General features: G+C 44.9%; 1 protein-coding gene across 1 annotated transcript; it reads right to left on the bottom strand.

The window, feature by feature from the left end:
• Positions 1-89: 89 nt before the first annotated feature.
• Positions 90-15,419, bottom strand: LOC110374238 (protein serrate). Its single transcript, XM_049848556.2, is given in 20 exon segments — positions 90-761; positions 764-835; positions 838-931; positions 1,011-1,139; positions 1,141-1,213; positions 1,215-1,327; positions 1,635-1,858; positions 1,931-2,050; positions 2,053-2,222; positions 2,224-2,416; positions 2,592-2,687; positions 2,776-2,908; positions 3,211-3,587; positions 3,659-4,009; positions 4,156-4,289; positions 4,390-4,450; positions 4,536-4,787; positions 4,856-4,910; positions 5,049-5,330; positions 15,175-15,419. Coding segments are annotated over 20 exon segments (3,375 nt in total). The 5' UTR covers positions 15,241-15,419; the 3' UTR covers positions 90-381.
• Positions 15,420-22,933: the final 7,514 nt, after the last annotated feature.

The following is a 22,933-nucleotide window of genomic DNA, read 5'->3' as shown; positions in this document are numbered from 1 at the left end:
AACTGCTATTGCATTTCAATTTCTATTTAATTTTGACATAATTAACTTAGCAGAATCAGGCCCCTGGTGTGTTCAATAAAACGATTGGGTAAACTCAGTTTATTTTTTATTACAACAACTTCACATTTTCATTTTACAACCTTTACAAACAAAATACTCAATTCTATACCACTCAAAAACGTACAAAATTCACACGAGTCAACATTATTTACATAAAATACAATATTTACAAGATAGCGATCTACGTCGTACAACAATAAATAGTCAGTGTGGCACAGTCGGTCAGGCACTGTTGGGCGGTCGGGCTGGCGCTAGACGAGCACGGTGAGGCGCTCGGGCGGCGGATGCCTGGCGGGCGGCGGCTCGGGCGGCGGGCTGGCGCTAGACGAGCACGGTGAGGCGCTCGGGCGGCGGATGGCGGGCGGGCGGCGGCTCGGGCGGCGGCAGCGCGCGCTTGGTGAGCTCCTTGTCGCGCGGCGGCGTGTCGTTGCGCGCGTCCGCGTTCTGCGCCTTGTACAGCGCGCGCGGCAGCTCCTCGCGCGCCGCGCCCGCGCCACCGCCGTGCAGCGGGTTGGCGTAGCGCCGCAGGTTCTCCTCGTTCTGCAGGTTGTTGGACTTCTCCTCGTCGCAGCGGCGCGAGCGCTCCGCGGCCGCGGCCAGGCGGCGCCGGCGCAGCAGCAGCGCCGCGCCCGCGCCCGCGCCCAGCAGCGCCAGCAGCGCCAGCGCCGCCAGCGTCAGCGCGAGCGTCGGCGCCGGCGCCGGGGCTCCGACACCGGCGCCGGCGCCGCCGCGTGCGGCACGCGCAGGCGCAGCGCCGCGCCCAGCAGCGCGTGGGCGCGAGGCGGCGCCGCGACACCAGCTCGCTGAGCGCGCAGCGGCGCCAGCGCCCGGCGCGCTCCGTGCCGTCCGTGCCCACCTCGTCCCCGATCCACTGTTCAAAGCAAAATTCGTTGAGGACTCGACGGTGCGATGATGAGCAGAACGCTCGCATAGCACAGTGTGTGACGCACCAGGGCCAGGTCGAGCGCGTCGTCGTCGTCGGGCGCCAGGTCGCAGAGCAGCGCGAGCGGCGGCGCGGGCGGCGCGCGGCGGCGAGCGCGGCGGCGAGCGCGCGGCGCAGCGGCACAGGCGCGCACCGTGATGCGCCGCGGGCGATATGCCGCGCCGCAGCGAGCGCGCGCAGCCGGGCGGCATCGGCGCGTCGCGCCAGCACAGGCGGCGCGGGCAGCGCGGGCGGCTCCACGCGGCGCCCCGCCACGCGCCGACACTCGCCGATGGGCGCGCAGGGCGCTCGCAGACAGAGCGCGGGCGCGGCCGGCACGCACACCTGAAGTGTAGATGAGAAAACATTGAAACAAAAGTTTTAAGCACATTTTTATTCGACGCATAATATTATTTTTATACACATTAATGAGTACGAATGGGAGTGCAAAGGGATATGGCCAAGTGAGTAGGTATATAATATAAGGCGGGGATCAGGCAATACATGGAGTTAGTGCATAAGACTCCTCATAGGTCGAGTACCTATATATAGGGTTACTTTCTACGCAGATTCCCAAATGTTATTTAGTCTTCCGTTCTCGAAGAAGTGTCAGAATATTGAAAAGCGAAATGCGATAGTAAAAGTGTGTCACCTCGTCAGTGCGGCACGGCTGCGCGTTGGGCATGTGGCAGTCGGGCAGGCCGCACCACAGGCGCGTGCAGGCCGGCGCGCCCGCGTCGCACCAGCACGCGTTGCAGCCCCACCACCACGTGCCGTTGTCGGCGCCGCACGCGCCCGGCTCGCCCTCCGCGCCGCCCGCGCCCGCGCCCTCCGCCTCGCCGCCCTCCGGGCCCTCGGCGCCGAGCCCCGCCAGCACTGCAACACGCGACACGTCACACCACACGTCACACCGCTCGCCACCCGCCTCCTGCACCGCGCGGTACTCACTCTCGAGGCAGCGGCGCGCGGCGCGCTGCGGCGGCGGCGGACACACGCAGCGCGCGGCGCGCTCGGGCCGCAGCGGGTCGGGCACGCAGGCGGCGGCGGGCGGGCACGCGGGCTCGCAGGCGGGGGCGCGCGGTGGCGCACGTGTCGCCCGTCCGGCGCGCACTCGCACGCCCACCAGCCCGCGCCGCCCACGCAGCGCCCGCCGTTAGGCACGGCGCCGACGCGCAGGGTCGGCGGCGCTCAGCAGCGCGCGCGGCTCGGCGGCTCGCGCGCGCGGCATCGCCAGCCGGCGCGCCCGCGCTCGGCACGCAGGCGCCGCCCGGCGACGGCACGCGGGCGCCGGCGCCAGCTCGCACGCCGCGCCCGCCCAGCCCGCGGCGCACGCGCAGCGCCAGCCGCCGCCCTCGCGCACGCACGTGCCTCCGTTGGCACAAGTACCTTCAGGACATCGGTCGATAGCTTCGACGCGCACCGAACATGTTTTTCCTGCAGGGTTAGGAAAGGTAATTATAATAGTATGATTTTTTATGAGATTCATAATTGATATCGATATTGAGCCACAATAACCGTTCTCGATTTCGCTAAATACAAATTAAGTTAGGCGTAAATGCGCTGTGACTGGCAATCGAATGGATAAAAATATGGTAATAGTATGTGATACCTGTCCAACCGTCGCGGCAGATGCACGTGAAGTCTGCGGCGCCAGCGACGCAGCTGCCGTTGTTGCGGCACGGGCTGGCCGCGCACGCGTCTGCCTCTGCAACACACAAAGCTTGCGATGAGAACAGAGCAGTGGGGGGAGAGGGCAGCTTCCCGGCATGTGTGGGACGCGAGTGAACACTCACGTTCCCTGGCGGCGCGCTGCGTGCAGTTCTTGCCGGTCCAGCCGGGCGCGCAGTGGCAGTAGTAGTCGCTCTGCGCCGTGTAGCACGCCGCGCCGTTGCCGCACGGCGAGCCCGCGCAGTGGTCGCGGTCATCCTGCCGACACCCGTTACCGTTAACACTCACTACTGTTGACTTGCACTGTACTGAACGACGCAGGTAAAGCGACAAACCCAATAAAACACTTTATGGAAATAAAGTTGCGTCAAATAGACTCACCGCACAGTAGCGTCCAGAACAGGAGGTCAGCTAAAAAAGCAGAAGACGGGTTAGTTGTAGTTAGTGGTAGCGCAACCGGTCCACCTGAGCGGGCGACGGATTTTATTTGAAAGTTAACATTGATTAGTATTGATTAGTAGAAGTGAGAGCAAAGCAGAGCAGAGCAGAGCGCATACTACCTCGCAGTTGGTGCCGGAGAAGCCGACGGGGCAGATGCAGCGGTAGGCGTTGAGCAGGTCGACGCACTCGCCGCCGTTCCTGCAGGGCCGCGGCGCGCAGTCGTCGATGTCGCGCGCGCACGTGCGGCCCGCGTAGCCGGCCGCGCACGCGCAGTGGAAGTCGTCCACCAGGTCGATGCACGTGGCGCCGTTGAGGCACTGCCCGGTGCAGTCGTCCACGTTGGCCTCACAGTCGCGGCCCGTCCAGCCGGCCAGGCAGGCGCACGAGTAGCCGCCCGAGGTGTTGTTGCACGCGGCGGCGTTCACGCACGGACCGAGAGCCCCTTCGGCGCCGCCGGCCGCACCTTCCGCAGCTTTCTGTTCGCACTCATTGATGTCTGCAGACAGTAGAAACAGATGTGGTCACTGGGCCCAATGGAGCGAGGCAGACGCGGGCCGGGCGGCGTACCTTCGGCGCAGGTGGGCCCCGTCCAGCCGGGCGCGCAGTCGCAGACGAAGGCGTCGAGGCGGTCGCGGCAGGTGGCGCCGTTGCGGCAGGGCGCGCTGGCGCAGTCGTCCACGTCCAGGTCGCAGAGCGCGCCGGCCCAGCCGCGCTGGCACGCGCACGAGAAGCCGCGCGGCGTGCCCGCCAGCGCGCACTCGCCGTGCACGCAGGGCTGCGGCGCGCACGGGTTGTCCACGCGCTCGCAGTCCGTGCCGGAGAAGCCCTCGGCGCAGCGGCACAGGTACTGGTCCGGCGCCGTGTTCTCGCACGTGCCGCCGTGCTGGCACGGCTCGTGTGTACCGCAGTAGTTCAGATCTAAATCATTTCAATTCACTTATTTTTTTATTTTTGATCTGAAATAACTTCATCTAAAGTGCGTCTATATAGAGTTGCATGTTTTTAGACAGTTCAATAGTTGAAACATTAGTGGTGTTCGGCTATAGAGCAAACGGTGGCAGTACCTTGGTCGCAGAGGATGCCGCCCCAGTTGGTGTCGCAGGTGCAGTCCCACGAGGAGCCGTTGCAGTAGCCGTGCTTGCAGCCAGGGTACGGCTGGCACTGGGAGCACAGCTCGCCTCGCCAGCCCGGCCGGCAGCTGCAACGTAACCGCGCACACTCGTCATCATCTAGGTACCCATTATTAAGGACGAATTCTGAACAACAGTGCTTTGAACAATTTTAGAAAACCTACTCACTCGCAGTCACCAGGGCGATCGCAGCGACCGTGGGTCGGATGACAGCCTTCCTTACACACGGCTAAAAGCAAAGAAGAATATTATATGATTGATAAAAGAAAAGACGATAAGACGTGTTAGTAAAGTGAGGTAGACATGCGACTCACGCTTCTCGCAGTTGTCGCCCTGCCAGCCCGGCAGGCAGCGCTTGTCGCCGTCGGGCGAGCACGAGTAGTGGCCGAACTTGTCGTCGCGCGGCCGGCAGAACGTGGTGCACGTGGTGTTGTAGTAGTTGGGCTGGCACAGCACGCGCACGCGGTACGCCACGGCGGCCGCGGCGCCCGCGTGCTGCAGCGCGTGCCACTCGGCGCTCGGCTCCACGATGCCCGACCACCACGCCTCCTCCACCAGCCCCGCGTCTGCCACACACACACCGTCACGCCTGTGTCCACATACACACAAACACACACCACTGTCCGCTACTCACCCGGCTCGGGGTACTCGAAGTCGTCGTACGCCTGGAGTATCAACGTGAAGGATCTCTGTGAATCGATAATATTGACATAAGTAAAGAATAAACGCTCCAGTATTAAATAGTAAAAGTACATAATAGGTAAAAAGGTCAACAAAAACATGTAATTGATTAGTATGAATAATTAGAAAGTAAGATCGTGTGGTACCGTCCAGCGGAAGGAGAAGGGCAGCGCGAGCGTGTAGAGCGGCTCGGCGAGCGTGAAGGAGTCGGTGCCGAGCACGGGCGAGGCGGCGCGGCCGAAGGAGCAGGCGCCGGGCGCGGCGGCCGACTGGTACTCCTTGAGGCACAGCGAGAAGCGCGTGCGGCACGGCGCGGCGCAGGGCTGCTCGCGCGCGCCGCCGCCGCAGCACGCGCCCGACGCCAGCGCCGCGCGGTGGTTCGAGAACTCCAGGATCTGCAGCTCGAACACGCCCGCCCCCGCCGCGCACTGCAACACAACCACATCATACACCATCGTCACACACCACTCACGACACAGTCTATTAACAAACTAGTTCAACAGTACCGACTCCAACATTGCTCCCAATATTCCAATGACAGAGTAACAAGAGATGGATAGATATTCGTCGTGACGGATCGATACTTATAATTTCCCAGTGGGAACTAGACTTTCAATTGACGCAAACTATTAACACCAGTAGGTACAGTGTTATTGTTAGTGTGTACTTAATAATCATATAAACGATTTCCCATACCATCTTAACAAATGTGTAGTTTTATTTTTAGACGTTACTCTCTGTTTTCAAAGTGGTTTTTTATTGAATATAGGCACGCGTTTGACCCTTTATCTATATACACTACTGCAGTATACACATTTATCTAGACACACGGCAGTGTGTCCGCCAAGTTTGAGCAAAAAAAGCGACACACCGGCCGTGGGTTATATTACACGAACCATTTCGGGCCAAATTCGACCCCCCTATAACTCAAAATCTATTTTATTTACGCATACCAAATTTCTAGTATCTGTTGAGACCCCCTTACTTATCTAAAATACAAAATTTCATTAATATACCTATTGTAGGTCTTGAGATATTGACGTCAGAAAATCGCTATTTTTACTATACACTCACTGACTGACTGACTGACTGACTGACTCACTCATCAAAAACCTAGACCACTTCCAGTGGTCGTATTGACATGAAATTTGGCATGGAGGTAGGTCTTTATGTCAAGATAAAGGGAAAAATCTGAAAATGGCCAAGTGTGAGTCGGTTTCAAAATAATGAAGGTGTTTTATACCCGGTGTAAATTTATACCCCCAAGGAACTAAAACGAAATAAAATCTATATTTATATAATATATCTTCGAATGGTCGTACCGATCTGAAATTCGTTACAAAGGTTTGTATTAAGTCAAAGTAAAGTAAAAATCTGATCTGAAAACGACCAAGTGTGCATCAGTTTCGAAAATAACGAATGTGTAACTTTGATCCACGAACATAATATATGATAACATGTCATGTCAGTCAGTTGGTAAATCTAGTCCATTTAGTTAATCTAGTTCATTTCTTTGTAAGAAGCATAAATCTGAAAGATAGTATAAATGAGACATTTCCTTAACTAATTTAATCATAAGAAAAAAATACAATAATCAACCTTACAAAAATAAATGAAATCCCACCCAAAACAATAATGTGAAAGACTGCCAAGTTCGATAATATGGAAATGCTTCGCCTATAAAATAAGTGAGATCTGAATAAGTACCAAGTTCCATAGTTACATATACCTCAGTTCAAAATAGTTACTTTTTAATGATGTTACTTGGCAAGTTTTAATAGAAAATTAAATACTTGATTCATTGCGTTTAGTAGGTTTATAACAAGGTGTGTGAAAACTTGCCAAGTAGCATCATTAAAAAGTAACTATTTTGAACTGAGGTATATGTAACTATGGAACTTGTTACTTATTCAGATCTCACTTATTTTATAGGCGAAGCATTTCCATATTATCGAACTTGGCAGTCTTTCACATTATTGTTTTGGGTGGGATGTATCTATTACTAGCTTCTGCCAGTGGTTCCACCCGCATCCCGAGGGAACTACTTCCAGTACCGGGATAAAAAGTAGCCTATCGCCTTCCTCGATAAATGGGCTATCTAACACTGAAAGAAATTTTCAAATCGGACCAGTAGTTCCTGCGGATGCGGGTGAAACCGCTGACAGAAGCTAGTAAAATATATTTATAATTAGCTTCTAATTTTTTATTACTATTATACCCTATTTAAAGACCTGTCTAGGCGGCTGGTTGACGCTTCTCGTGACCAAAAGGCTGGCTATTACCTCGGACAAAGGATCAGCATGGCCATCCAACGAGGTAATGCTGCCAGCCTCTTGGGTACGCTCCCAGTTGACAGCGATGGAGATGAATTTTTTGACGCCTTTTAGATATGTATAGTGTATATATTTTTTTTTTTATTGTTCTACTAGGATAGTTTTTTTTTGTGCGGTAAGTATCTATGTATATAATTCTGTGTTGATTAATTATTTAGTGGTATCGTACTTCTAATTTTTTAACTCAGTAAGTACGTTTAAAATGTAAGCAAGCAACATGCAGCAAGCATGGCTTCTGTCACGGCTCCGGCGCTGCGGGGCTCCGGCGGTCCCATGCGAGCTTATCGTCGCAGATGGTTTTCACGCTCACCACCGCAGCTTCGGCTTGCGCCTCAGCCGCGGCGGCGAGCGTTTAAACTACCTGCGCCTCAGCTCGCAGGCCGCCTCGCCCCTCCGCGCCTACGCGGCTTTGAATTGCACTCTAGGGGTAGGGCAAACAAGACTACGTGGAGTCGATTTTGCAGCGATTCGTTTTCGTCACTAACTTCAATTTTTATTACAATATTTTTTAATTGAAGAATTTATTATTTACTAAAAAATACACTCGCAGACTATTCGGAACTTGACCTATTTACCGCTAAGCCACGGGTATTCGCAGGAACACTTGCTAAGAGCTGGTTTGATGTGGTTAGATAACTGTATGTTTTTGTTTTATTTTGTATTGATGTCGTGTTACGTTTTTATTGTTTGGATTAAGCAGACAAGCTAGGTATTTATATGCGAAAACATGTAATTGGTTTCAAGTTATCATAAATTGTAGTTTAAGTGTTTTTTTTGTAAACTGTTTGTTTTCCGAATAAAATAAAATAAAATAAAAATAAAATAAAAACGAGGCCGAGTTAGTAAATTAGACCCACCCAAAACAAAAATGTGAAAGACTGCCAAGTTCGATAATATGGGAATGCTTCGCCTATAAAAGAAGTGAGATCTGAATAAGTACCAAATTCCATACACATACCTCAGTTGAAAATAGTTACTTTTTAATGATGTTACTGATTTTGAAACTGACTCACACTTAGCCATTTTCAGATTTTTCCCTTTACCTTGACATAAAGACCTACCTCCATGCCAAATTTCAAGTCAATACGACCATTGGAAGTGGTCTAGGTTTTTGATGAGTGAGTCAGTCAGTGAGTGTATAGTAAAAATAGCAATTTTCTGACGTTAATATCTCAAGACCTACAATAGGTATATTAATGAAATTTTGTATTTTAGATACGTGAGGGGGTCTCAACAGATACTAGAAATTTGATATGCGTAAATAAAATAGATTTTGAGTTATAGGGGGGTCGAATTTGGCCCGAAATGGTTCGTGTAATATAACCCACGGCCGGTGTGTCGCTTTTTTTGCTCGAACTTGGCGGACACACTACCGTGTGTCTAGATGACAATGTATAAATAAGAAGGACAAGTCACAATAATTGATGGATCTTTACTTGAAGCTTTCTATAGAATATTTAGTTGGCGTTGTAAAAAAGACGAATTCGTTTATTAGAGGCTATGTCATTTCCCCGTTGCTTAATTATAAAATTAAAAGTTTAATCATGTGTCCAATAAATAATTTTGTGGCTACACTTATAATTTCCCATTACTTATAAATTGTTAAAAGGTTCTTCTAACTGTTGCTGGGGAGTTTGTTGCGCCACTTCTTCTTCCCAGCAAAAACACATAGGAAGTGGTGAAGGGTGGGTGTTTTGGGGACTGTCTTTTTTAAATTTCTGGCGTTCAAAAAGTGCTGTCTTGCTGCCAACTTTGAATAAATGATTTTTTATTTTGATTACTTATAGAAAACGTTTTATATTTTTTTTATACCTTTATGTTTTATTCCTAGCTTTCTACACTTATTCTTGAGATTTCAATAATTAATTAATAAATTAAATTGCTCTATTATGTATAAAATCTCACACACTCGTCACATCATGTGACATTTCAGAACAAATTCACACATTTCGTCAGAGTTTTAATTTTTATATTATGTAATTGTAAACAATTTCATAATGCAATGTAATTGGTTTAGCCACAGGAGTCATTTTCCGTTTTCAGAGGGAGAACTTTCGTCGTTTGTGATGACTGACTCTAATATGGTGTTCTAATTCTCGCACACTTTTATTCTATTTGCTATGTTTGAAAAAAACATTTTTTATTTATGTTTTTTTTTCTTTGTGCTAATCCACATATATTAACCAGTATATAACGTAGATACCTATTTAATTTAATGTGATTAGGTACAACACACTTTGTAAATGTTTCATTACGAAAGGTATTGTTATCTTAAACTCTATTTTTTATACACATTTATCTGGACCCTAGTTATGACATGTTATTTTCTAACATATAGGCACTTGTAAAAAAGTCGTAAGAAACATTACCTATAGTTTTTTCGTTGCAGAAGCCACTTATGAACATCTTCACAACCCGAGTATGGCAACACTGATGAAGCATCGACATCATATTTATAAAGACTGATCTTAAAGTGCAATTATTACCAAAATCGTATAAAGAAATTTTCAAATACAACAGGACCTTTTTTTAATTGAAATTCTAAAACTCCTGAGATTTCATGATGTTTGCAGAATCCAGCGATCTCGGGACAAATCCTGAGATATGGTAACTCTTGCCATCGTTTTGAAACAGTTTAGGAGACATAGGTATATGTACCTACTATACATTTTATGTTAGTGCGACAAATCGTTTGATCTTTATTTTTTTATCTTTATTTATATCCTTTTTGAGGAATATTAATGTAGGTACCAAGAAATATATTCATATACTTAGGTAGAAAGCTTTTACTATACAGAGAGCTTAGATGGCTTAAATATTGTACAATCGGCACGGTGGGCGGGGCGGTGCGCGTGCGCCGGAGCTTTGTTTACATCGGCGCGTTGTTTGTGCAGCGGCGGCAGGCGGGGCCTCCCGGGCGCCCCGCCCCCGCGCCGGCACGCCTCCCGCGCACGCCCACTGCTCTGCGTTAGTGGGAAGAGCTTCGACAAAGCGGTAGGATCGTGCAGGGTCGCTCCAGATCATTCACGTGGTAGCACGTGCATCAGCTACGTATCATTCACCAGCCTCACTGCGACTTGTTGCCGGAAGGTGGAAGACGATGAGAGGCCGTTGTATATTTTGGATGTTTCAATGCAATACGTTTCTTCCTATTTCTTATAAAAAAGTGTAAAATAATATAATGTCAGTTATGAAATGGGAAGCCGACCCCAACATAGTTGGGAAAAGGCTCGGAGGATGATGAATATAATGTCAGTTATGGTGCTAATACATTAAGGCCACAGGTCACCGACAACATATAGGTCAGATAGGTTTAAACCACTGTTTAAACATTGAATTTACACGTTCAATTTTTAAAGTATTTAAACAGTTGTCTTTAGGAAAACAGACGTTTATATGTTTAACGAGTGAGTGTATCTATGAGTACATTTTCACGCAACATCTACAGAAAAATGAGCCTCTAAATTTTGAACTATAATTAAAAAAAAAAAGAATTAACATCTCAAATGTAGAACTTTATAAACTTTAGAAGCTTGATTAGTTAAGCAGTTTTAGAAGAATTGAAAATTGTAATAATTAGATCTTTTTATTAGAAAAACAAACTGTTTTACAACCACCACTTAAACTACAATTTATAATACCTAGAAACCAATTACATGATTTTGCATATTAACCTAGACAGCTTGTCTGCTTAAACCAAACAATGAAAAGTTACACTAAACCAACGTAAAATGCAAACAAAAAAGTTATTGATAAAATAAAACACAATTACTTATTGAACCGCATCAAACCAGTGCTCAGAAAGAGTTCTTGTGAATACCTGTGTATCAGCGGCAAATAGATCAAGTTCCGAATAGTCTGTAAGTGTAGAGTAGAGAGCTCTTACAAACACTTTGTCGATAATTAGTACTGCATTAATGTTAAGAGCCGGTATTCTAGGCGACCTTTTAGGAACGCGTAATGCAATGTTAGAGAGAAGGGTAGGCGAGTCAATATGTGATTGAGCCAATTTAACAAGAAATGTAACATCTGCTATCATCCTCCTCCCTTTGAAGTGAAATCCTTTGCATTTGGATATGTAATTGCAATCATTTGTGCTACATTTATATTGGAGATATCTAGTAAAGTTTTTAAACTTAAATAATATATGAACTAAATACAATATAAATGAAATAAAAGTAAGTGGAAAACAGTTGTTTTAGGAAAACTGACTTTTATGTTGTGGGTGAACTTAGGCCTAAGGTAATTTAGTCCAAGACAGCTAACTACTAAAATCTGTACATTATATTTTAATATGGCTATGCTCGGCATTTCCCTGAGGGATCGCATCAGAAATGAGGTAATCCGTCAGAGAACCAAGGTCATCGACATAGCCCACCGAATCAGCAAGCTGAAGTGGCAATGTGCTGGCCATATTAGCCGAAGAACCGATAACTGTTGGGGTAAACGAGCTCTAGAGTGGAGACCACGCTTCGGCAAACGTAGTGTAGGACGTCCTCAGGCACGGTGGAGTGATGACTTGCGCAAGACGGCTGGCAGGAGCTGGATGCGAGAAGCCGAAAATCGATCTCAGTGGCGTGCACTTGGAGAGGCCTATGTCCAGCAGTGGACTGCGATAGGCTGATGATGATGCTGATGATATTTTAAAATAAACTAAATCTATATTTACCTAGGTACTTTTAACAAATTAGTAACCCAGTTTCACGAGAGATGTCGCTGTAGTTTGTTACTTCGCAATGTTAAGATTTGTTTTTTATGAGCTATAATCGGAAATGTACGGAAGTCGGAACCCTACTCTGAGCGGGACGTCATTACTCTTATGATGCTTTAGTTAGAATTAAAAATTTAAAATCCATTTCTATCTATGAATATCAGTAGAAAACATATTTTTTGCTCTTTAAGATTGGTATATCTCCAAATCCAATTCTGTGTTCTGGACTTCGATTCATCGTCTAATTATCTACAAGAAAACTTTTCACTCAGACCTACAGTTTAACGTGCCCTCCGAAACACAGTTATTGATGTCCAAGATATACTTAGAAAGTATATACAAACTTAAAAAAGTTGTATTGGTACTTGCCTGACCAGGAATCGAATCTACACACTGATACTTCAGGGGTTCTTTACTCACCAGGCCATCACGACTGTTTATAATAATAAAATAATGGCCTTATTTATTGATTTAAAAAATAGAAGAAGTGACAGAGTAAGTATAACTAAGTAATATGTACAGACAAACTAAGGAAGATCGTTTATATATAAGCTAAGAACAGATGTGGACCCAGTATTGAGCCCTGAGGAAACGCCGATTTGACTTCTGTCCCTGAAGAATCAATTTTTTTTGTGATCTGTTTATTAAGCAGCAGGTAAAGACTTACAGAATTTCATAGTGACGGCTTACAAATATTACCTTAATCTAATATTTAGACCTGCAAGGTCGATCCAAAAAATCTGTGAATAAATATTTTCAAACGCGAGACATTCTAACCCTTAAGTTGAATTTAAGGGTTCTCTTGAACAAAGCTAAGAATCTAAGTGGCTGAAGCTAGCCATGACCCAATTTCTTATATTTATTAGGACAACGAATAAAAATTGCGATCCTTAACAACAACTTTAAAACCTTGTAACATCAACATTGTCAGTTGGTTTACAAGAGATCTGTGGATTCTAGCAAACTGAAACTGGGGCTTGTTTTTAAAAGTAAGAATAACAAAGATATTATCATGAAAACCACTCAAGTTTTGAAGTTTTTAATTTGGCAAACTAACGTTAATCATGCTTAAGTCACAGGAAAGCGTAAATCCTTTCTTATATGTAGACGTCTATTACACTGTTGTATCGAGCTCACTGTGATATTATTCACAAGTGGCCTCCATGTAATCTAATTCAAGAGTTTTTTTTTTGTATTTTGTCTGAAAGGTGTCTTCAGTTCAGAATGCCATACGGACTTAAATTGTGACTATAGGAAGCGGTTCGGACTCAGACAAATTAATGTTGGTATCGGATTCTGGACAGATATCCATTTTAGTTTTTGAAATAAAATGTCTGAGATGAAACTCTCGAGTAGGAAATTCTCCGTCAATACGTTGGTGCAGGTGAACGGGCCGCACCGGTTGGATGCGACTCTTTATTTATTTATTCATATTTATTTTCAATTTTTGTATACACATATAATGAGAGAATGCAGGAAAGAAATCATTTACAAAGGTAATGCTTATTTCTAAAGCAAACTCTTCCAGCGTACCTGCTTAAGGCTTTCGTTTATTTAAAATTGGTACATAGAGACATAGTGTATGTCACTATCGTCAAGGAAGCCATGGAGTGCACCGATATTCAGCTTTTGTCAATAAACGAACACTGCACGCACTTGCAAGATGCTTTTAATACTATATTAAGCTTTGAGACGATTACCATTCCTTTGCACGTACAAGAGCGTAAGAAGGATTGGGATAGTATTCTGATCTTAAATAGCTAAAATTAGATTGTTTGTAAAATAAGTACTGTAACTCGATAACAATTTTTTGTTCAATTTGTAGGTATGTACTGTCCTGGTGATTTATTCCTACGCCTTTTGTCTCATCTCCAATAGTTCAGTCAAGTGTTGTTACACACCTACTTACATATCTTGGAAAAAGAATGAACAATTCCCTGCCTTGGGGACTTGTCTCAAATCCTTCTGAATCGTGCACGATTGTTATATCACGTAACTTTTTCTTTTGCAGAACTCAGTTTCTCTCGTGAAAAATAATTAAGATGGACAAATATTTTATGGTGCCTATCTAGTGGTCCAGATTTGCAAGACTCACCCGCTGACAGTAAAGACACAAACTTTAGAGACCAAGGACCCTCTTTAAACTAAGTGTAAGTATACTATAGTAGGTGCACTTAACTTGAAATGGATTCTGTATTATTTTTAATGAGTTGGGATAGTTTTATTGATCTTCAGAACAGAATACTATTTCTGACAGTGGTTCTTAACTTTCGAGAATTTAATAATCGGGATTAATAAAATTGACAAATGCATTGCGATGAATGGAGCATATATACCCACTGTATCTATAAAACCAACATAACATTTTGCACGTCTTGTGTGGCTGGGTGTTGACAGCCCGGAAACATGGAGAGGAGATTTTATAAAGAAGGACCTAGTCTCATAGAGGATGTCTCGTTTGACTTTATTTATTTTCGCATTTCTCGGGCGTCCAAGAATCTGTCAGTTTTTTCATTGCGATACATCCGGTTAGTCTGGAAGCCGACCCCAACATAGTTGGGAAAAAGGCTCAGAGGATGAAAATACGCGAGACAGTCATAGTTTGTCAGAACTGCACTGCTCGATGGTCAAATGTCAAGTGATTTGATTTGGAATACTATTTACGAACGGCGAAAAAAACTTGTTTGTGTGTGAACCTGTCTACTACGAGTTAATTAGAATGATACATCTATAGAGGTCTTTGACATCGTCAATGACATATTATGACAGCTTCAAACATCTCGTTGGTGAATAATACCCAATGCCCCAGTAACACGTGTATCACTCGACGGATTCAATCGTATAGAATGTGGATCGGTAACGTTTATCAAAGTGATAAGAGGGAAGATGTCGGTGGCAGAGCTCGCGTGACGTGAGCTGGCTGTCGATGCCGCATCAGTATGTGTGTCACGCGCGGCGCCGCTCACATACCGCAGCCCGCAGCACAGCTCACATCGGTCATCACTGATATTTGCCATGTTATTGCCACACGCCGCGTCTCACACCACCGGATGCTTATAATATTCATTTGAATTGGTGATAGTCTAGAAGGCAGACTCTAGGAATTGGAGCAATGGATTAATCTGTTAGGTGGTTCAATAGGTAGAAGAAGTTCCCTAGCTGAACTAGTTAGGTAGTTGAACAACAGTGGAGTCGGCGGTCTGTCGGGAGCTGGGGAGAGACACGTACGCGCAGCAGGCAGGCGAGGGCGAGGGCGAGCAGCAGCGGCGTGTGCCGCGGAGGCTGGCGGCGCATCGGGTCAGCGCAGCGCCGGGCGCCGCCGGGGCGCGCGCGCCCGCATGCCGCCACTCGCGACGTCGCACTGTGCGCCGGATCCGGCACCACTTCACTCACTGCACTGGACACTGCGGACACTGCGGGCACTGACTCGCGTGCGCTCGCTGCGGGGCTCGGCGCGCGACTGCCGGCGGCGGCCGCCCCTCGCCCCGCCAGCGCGCCCCCGGCACCCCCCCGGCACCCCGCGCCCTCCCCGCGCCCCGGAGCTTTTAATCCGGCGCAGCACTGATTTACTTTTATTGCAACGCTCGCTGGCCGGTCCCTCCCGGCCGCTGCGCCTGCGCCGCGCTGCACGCTCTTTTCTCTTGCAATTTCAAACTGTGTGACCTATTAAGTGACCTACACACATAGTTTGTATGTTACTTTAGATGTAAATCCTTGACAGATTTTGAATACTAATACATTTTTTTCTTATTGTACCTATAAGTACCTATGTATTTATATAATTGGACGTACCTAGGTATTCTGTGCATTTTTAATGCCAAGTTAGGTAGTTCGTAGGTACCGATTACAATTATTAGGCTCATAAGCCTGACAGTTGTACAAATACTAGCAAACACACATGGTGAATGTTAACAAATCCTGCGGTCCCGCCTGTGTCAGCTGTCACAGGCTGGGACTGCGTCGCTCTATTGTTACGTCACTGGTAAGTATTAAGTGCATCTTAATGTAAATAATCGACGGTGATTTAGTCGATATGTGTAATTGTATATGTAGGTATGTAGCTAATTAACCGCGAACAAGTAATCTATCAGCGAAATATAATCTGTTGTTGAGCGTGGGGCAGGCAGAGGGCCCTGCAGCCCCCAGCGCCGGCGACGCGCTAACGAGCGCTATTGTGCCGCAATCAGTAGTGCGCAAGCGTGACGCGACCGACAAGTGCCTCTGTGATGTCCCGCACCAGGTGTTACTGCCGACTGGACATTCACATGACACACGACATGCATTGTCTGCGGTGCGGTGCGGGCTCGGTGCGGCGCGGTGCGGCGCGGGCGCGGGACTCAGACGTGGCAGATAAATGGGCGGAAGCTGCGCGATGTTATCCCGCGGCTCGCGAACGAGACACATCCGTCGCCCGTGATAGCGCATCGACAGCGTGCAACTGTGCGCCTAGAAGCGCCTCACCGCGCCTAGCCGCGCCTACTCGCGTGGCGCACAGCACCAGGCCTCCTCTCATAGAGGCACCTAATTTAAAAAGGAATGAGCATTAATCACCACATTTGCTCAAAGTCGATTGGCAAATGTGTATTCCGTTGGATTATTGCACTCCCATATTTCTGCAGAGTTCAACGAAAACCGACAAATGCTTGTGAGATCGTTAGTCATCATCAGCCTATCGCAGTCCACTGCTGGACATAGGCCTCTCCAAGTGCACGCCACTGAGATCTATTTTCGGCTTCTCGCATCCAGCTCCTGCCAGCCGTCTTGCGCAAGTCATCACTCCACCATGCCTGAGGACGTCCTACACTACGTGTACGGACGAACGTACATTTATTTTATATACATAATTTAATCTTGATGACATCGCATAGCATTGTTCATGCGCGACCTACATTTTATATTACTTTATTTTATGTTAATTTTGTATGATCAGTGAATTAAAGACACTCGCTAATAAAGGTCGTTTCCTCTTGACAACACCCACCTCTGATTAGCTGACATCATCTCATCGCGAGATTGACATCTTATGTATCGTGGTCACACAACCCGTACATTTTGGTCCTTCGAGACATCGCGAACCGCGTTTTTGACGAACATTGACAAGTGACATCGTGGCTCCTGGCAAATGACATTTAAATCAGGAGAGTGACAGTAAAAGTGCAGTGCCGTGACATTAAAGTACAGTGCCGTGACATTCATATTGAGTCAACAGCAGACTCTTATTGACTGACGCAGCTCACATCTGTGAACGGTGATTTCTGACAGCAACTTCAGGCCTGGCACCAGCTGGTGTGAAGAGTGATCGAGCATCTCAGCCATAAGTATCTCCTTCTCATCTGGACAATCTCAAGTAAGATCGTTCCATTTATTTTTTGTACTTCGGTATTTGACAAGTTTTTCTTACTTCGGTATTTGACAAGTTTTCCTGACAATCGAGATGGAAGCGCAAACTCTTTATACTCGTCAAAAGGATATTATTTCCACAATCCAGACTATAAAAATCAACTTTAAAAAAGATGGTGCGGGCAGGAAGTCTCCAGAGTATATAACCTCGAGAGTGAATACCCTACACAATCTTTGGGGTGAATTTGAAATGAATCATCAGAAACTTGTCGAATATGATGATATTACGAGTGAATATTTCGTCAAGAACATCTATGATGACACTAAGCGTACGTATGAAGAAGTACTTCACTTGTTGACTTCGTACCGCGGACAGGAAAACAAAGGTACGCAACCAGATGAAAAGCTCAATGCTTTAATCATTGAACAGAAAACGAATTTTAAGGCGTTCAAGCGGTATATCCAAAACCTTGAGATGGAGCAGTTGAGTAACAAATGGGAAATAGAAGATGAATTACGTAACCTGCAATTGAGATGGAATAACATTGACACTCTGCATTGGAAAATTGACAACATAGTTGAAGGGTCAGATATGTTCTATGAAAAGGAATATACTGAGTACGAAACCAAATTTAAAAGAGTAAACGGGAATTAAGCAACAAGCTGTCGTCCGCTATACATCTGCAACATTCTACCCCACAGTTGGAGGTACCTGTCTTCACGGAAATTACAATCAATGGCCTACCTTTCTCGACCTGTTTAAAGGTGGTATACATGACAATAAGCTACTAACAAAGGCTCAGAAGATGCAACATCTTAAGGGTAAACTAAAGGGAGAAGCTGAACGTTTAGTGCAACATCTACATGTATCAGCCGAAAATTATGACACCGCTTGGGAAATTCTCAACCACAGATATAACAATCAGCAAATTTTATTCACCAAACAAATTGAAATATTTCTTAATCAACCTAATATACAGAAACAAAATTCTTACGAGTTGAGAAGATTACATGATACTACTATGGAATGCATTCACGCCATCCATAATTTAGGAATTGACACCACGACGTGGGATCCTATCCTGGTTCATCTGCTGATAAAAAAGTTTGACACGCACACATACAGCGATTACATGGAAAGTAGGAAAGAACCTCGTAAATTACCAGTATTTGAGGAAGCTATTGCATTCTTAGAGGCTAAATTTACAGCCTTGGAACCTGTAAAGAAACATGACAAGAACACATCAACAATGAATAACCCAGGTTATTCTAAATCATTGCTTACAAGGAAAAATCATCATATGTGCCTGGGAAGAAAACAGCATTTACTAGAACATCTAGCGTATTTCATTGTGTATTGTGCAATACCAACCATGCGTTATACCAATGCAGCAAATTTGAATCTATGTCACCAGAAGTTAAATTGGCAACAGTTTCGAAATATAATGTGTGCAAAATTGTTTATTTGTGCACGAAAAAATATCTGCAATTCCACAAAACGCTGTAAAGAATGCAACGCAGCACACAATACATTATTGCATGAAGCATGCGTCAACCCCGATGTGACCTCAAATTCTACCAAGCTATTCACACCAAGAAAACAGCAACAGATGCGTCAGCAAACTGTTCATCACTTAGCGGACATCAGTAACGAGATATTACTCCCATCGGTTCAAATGCATGTGTTATGCAAAGACGGACAATATATTAAATTGACAGCGCTTCTCGACCAGGGTTCACAAATATCCTTGATTACAGAGAATGCGGCACAAAGACTAGGATTACCCAGACGTCACTTTGACGGTACGATCTCTGGCGTCGGTACTTTATCAAACAAATGTAAAGGGAAAATTAACCTTCAGTGCAAATCGATTCATGACGATTATACATTTAATACTGATGTTCTGATTATGCCAAAATGATTAATCATTTGCCGAACAATTCATTTGATACTGCTCATTACAAGCATATCAATAACCTTCCACTTGCAGATCCGGAATTTAACATATCGAAGCCGATTGACGTTTTATTAGATGCAAAAATATATTCAGAAATAATAATGAATGGACTCGTAAAAGGTTCTCCACAAGAACCCATTGCACAGCAGACAAAAATGGGGTGGATTCTATCGGGAAATATTACACCATCATTTAATTGTCATGTCGTCATTAATAACATAGAAGACATTGCCAATTATTGGGAGATAGAAGACATTCCATCTGACACTGAAGTGAAAAATCTTACGCAGCAAGATCGATTCTGCGAAAATTTATTCATGACAACAACACGACGTTTACCTAGTGGAAGATATGAAGTGAGGTTGCCAATGAAGGAAGGGTTTGAAAGTAAGCTGGGAGATAGCAAACCACAAGCAGTGGCTCAGTTCAAACAGCAGGAAAAGAGGTTCCAAAACGATGACACTTTATATGACAATTATAAACGATTTATCGACGAGTATATTAATATGGGTCACATGAAGAAGTGTGTTACTAAGACAAAAGTAAGCTGCATACTTCCACATCATGGAGTGATTAAAAATGACTCTACTACAACGAAGCTTAGAGTTGTATTTAATGGGTCGAGCAAAACTACATCAGGGTTCAGTCTGAATGATCTGATGGAATGTGGTCCGAAGCTCCAACAAGATATCCTGTCTCTTCTTCTGAGATGGCGAATATATAAAATTGCATTCACGGCAGACTGCGAAAAAATGTATCGTATGGTGATGCTTCAAGAAGACCAGCAGCATCTGCAAAAAATTGTCTGGCGGGACCAACTAATGAAACCGCTGGAAGAATATCAACTGTGTACAGTAACCTATGGTACAAAAGCAGCGCCATATTTAGCAATGAGGACGATAAAACAGTTAGCAAGTGATGACGCACAGAAATATCCCTTGCAGGCAAAATTTTGGAAAATGACCTATTTGTTGATGACCTAGTTAGTGGCGCTCATACCATAGAGCAGGCTAAAAATATACAAGCGGAAGTAATTGACATGTTGAAAGGAGCAGGATTTAACTTAAGAAAATGGTCGAGTAACACGCCGGAGTTACTAATGCATTTGACAGAACACCAATTAAATCCATCGGTATTGGACTTCAAGAACGCTGACTCTACTAAAACACTTGGACTTAGATGGAATCCGGTTACCGACACATTTACATATCAAAACAAAATAGATCGCGCAACCGAGACATACACTAAACGTACTATGTTATCTGATATATCGAAGATTTTGACCCACTTGGTTGGTTATCGCCTGTCACATTGAAAGCAAAGCTCATATTTCAACGCGTGTGGTCCACCGAAATAGGCTGGAATGATACAGTTCCTCAAGAAATCCAGGAAGAGTGGAAGTTACTGAGGGATGACTTGGACAATATCAACTACCTTGAGATACCGAGATGGATTGGTACAACAGAAACTGACATCGAAATACATGGATTTTGTGATGCTTCAGAAAAGGCATACGCATGTGTTATTTATGCCAAAACCCGACATGAGTTTCAACAGACAACAATACAACTTATAGCAGCTAAAACAAAATTAGCGCCTGCCAAGAAGAAACTGACATTACCACGGCTAGAACTTTGTGGAGCCCTACTATTGACAAAACTTGTTGCAAAGGTCTTACAAACTTTTGCAATCAATAAAATTCATGCACAGACTTATGCTTGGACAGATTCCATGGTGGTGATTGGATGGTTGCATGGGAATCCGTCACGTTGGAATGTGTTCGTGGCAAATCGTACACAACAAATTACAGCCGTTATTCCCGCAGTACAATGGAGACATACAAAATCATCTGACAATGCAGCAGACTGTGCAACTAGAGGCCTTACCCTTCCCAGCTGAGAGAGCACTCATTGTGGTGGAAGGGACCTACGTGGCTAAAGGATGACGTTAAAGAAAATACTCTAAATATAGAAGACCCGGAGATTGAAATCAAAAGAAATCCCCAAGTAATGACTACACAATTAAAATATGAAGTTATTGAAAACATATTAGAAAAATACAGTTCTATTACTCATGCGGCACGTGTCTTGTCTTGGGTATCGCGTTTCATAACAAATACTCGGTATCGTATAACTAAAAGGCAAGGTATGAGTCACCAACAATTAACGACAATAATTACCTGACATCGTCTGAAATAGAAAATGCATATAACATACTTATTCGGATGACACAAGTTAAAGAGTACCATGATGACATTGCACAAATACAACGAACAGGATCGGTAAAAAGCAGTAGTAGTCTACTTAAACTGAGTCCGTTTTTGGATAAGAAAGGTATTTTGAGAGTTGGTGGGAGACTGGAATATTCAAACTTGACAAACGACACCAAACATCCCATCATACTTCCGAAAACATCAAGACTGACAGAATTACTTATTAACCAGGCACATAAAACGACACTTCATGGAGGTCCTAGACTTACCTTGATGTATTTACGACAGAAGTTTTGGATTATAAGCGGATATGTAACAGTCAAAAAACATATTCGTCGTTGTATAACGTGTTGTAGATTTAGTAACGTACAAAAAAATCAATTGATGGCGAATCTACCAGAACCTCGAGTGACACCTTCACGTCCGTTTACTCACACGGGTGTTGACTTCACTGGACACGTGGATGTGAAAGCGAATAAACGACACTTTTTAACTGGTGGAAACATTTTGTCTTCACCCCTGACAGTTTATGATGCATGCGGAATAAAAACAAGATGGCAATTAACAGAACATATGCATCAACAATTCTGGAAAAAATGGTCTTCAGACTATTTACAACAATTGCAATCAAGATACAAATGGAATATTCCTAAGAAGGCCCCTTGCATCAATGATATAGTGCTCATAAAAGAAGACAACTTGCCACCTTCAAAATGGGTTCTCGGGCGAATAATGGAATTGCATCCCGGAAAAGATGGTTATGTGCGAGTGGTGACTGTAAAAACAAAATCAGGCACAGTGAAAAGGCCAATTATTAAATTATCATCTCTTCCCGTACAGGAAGACGAGACGATATGTAAATCTGACAACACTCAAGAATCTGACAACACTCAAGAATCTGACGAAATAAAACCAAGAGCTGCGAGAAGAATCAAGCGGAACTTTCTCGCAACCACTCTTCTATTACTGCTCACATTCGTAACTCCCTCTCCAACAAACAGTACACGTGACGTCATTGCACAATTCGAACTCTCTGTATTTTGACAAAATTGCTGACATAAATATTGTACAAGACCAATGGAAAATGGTGGTTTTCTATAATATGACCTCCTATTGGCAGAGCATTGTCGACATAGAGTCTTTCCTTCGGCAAATAAACAAATCGTGTAGAGAGGAATCTATGCTCACATCTATTGCAGCACAGTTGTACCATCAGTTGGAAGAAATAACACATCGTAACAATTTATTGACGAACATACAAACGTCGAGGAAGAAAAGAGGTCTGATTAATGGAGTTGGGTATGTTGCAAATAGTTTATTTGGAGTCTTGGATGAAAGATTTGCCAAAAGGTATGAAAAGACATCAAACTTATACAAATTAGAGAAGATCATTTATTTTCGTTATTCAAAAATCAGACGTCAATAATGGAAGCAGAAAACAACATCATAAAAAGAAATGAAGCTGTAATGAATAAAA

Source organism: Helicoverpa armigera, chromosome 20, assembly GCF_030705265.1.
Source record: "Helicoverpa armigera isolate CAAS_96S chromosome 20, ASM3070526v1, whole genome shotgun sequence".
Classification (NCBI taxonomy): Eukaryota; Metazoa; Arthropoda; class Insecta; order Lepidoptera; family Noctuidae; genus Helicoverpa; species Helicoverpa armigera.
The sequence above is the reverse complement of the archived record's forward strand: the minus strand, read 5'-3'. Positions and strand labels throughout refer to the sequence as shown.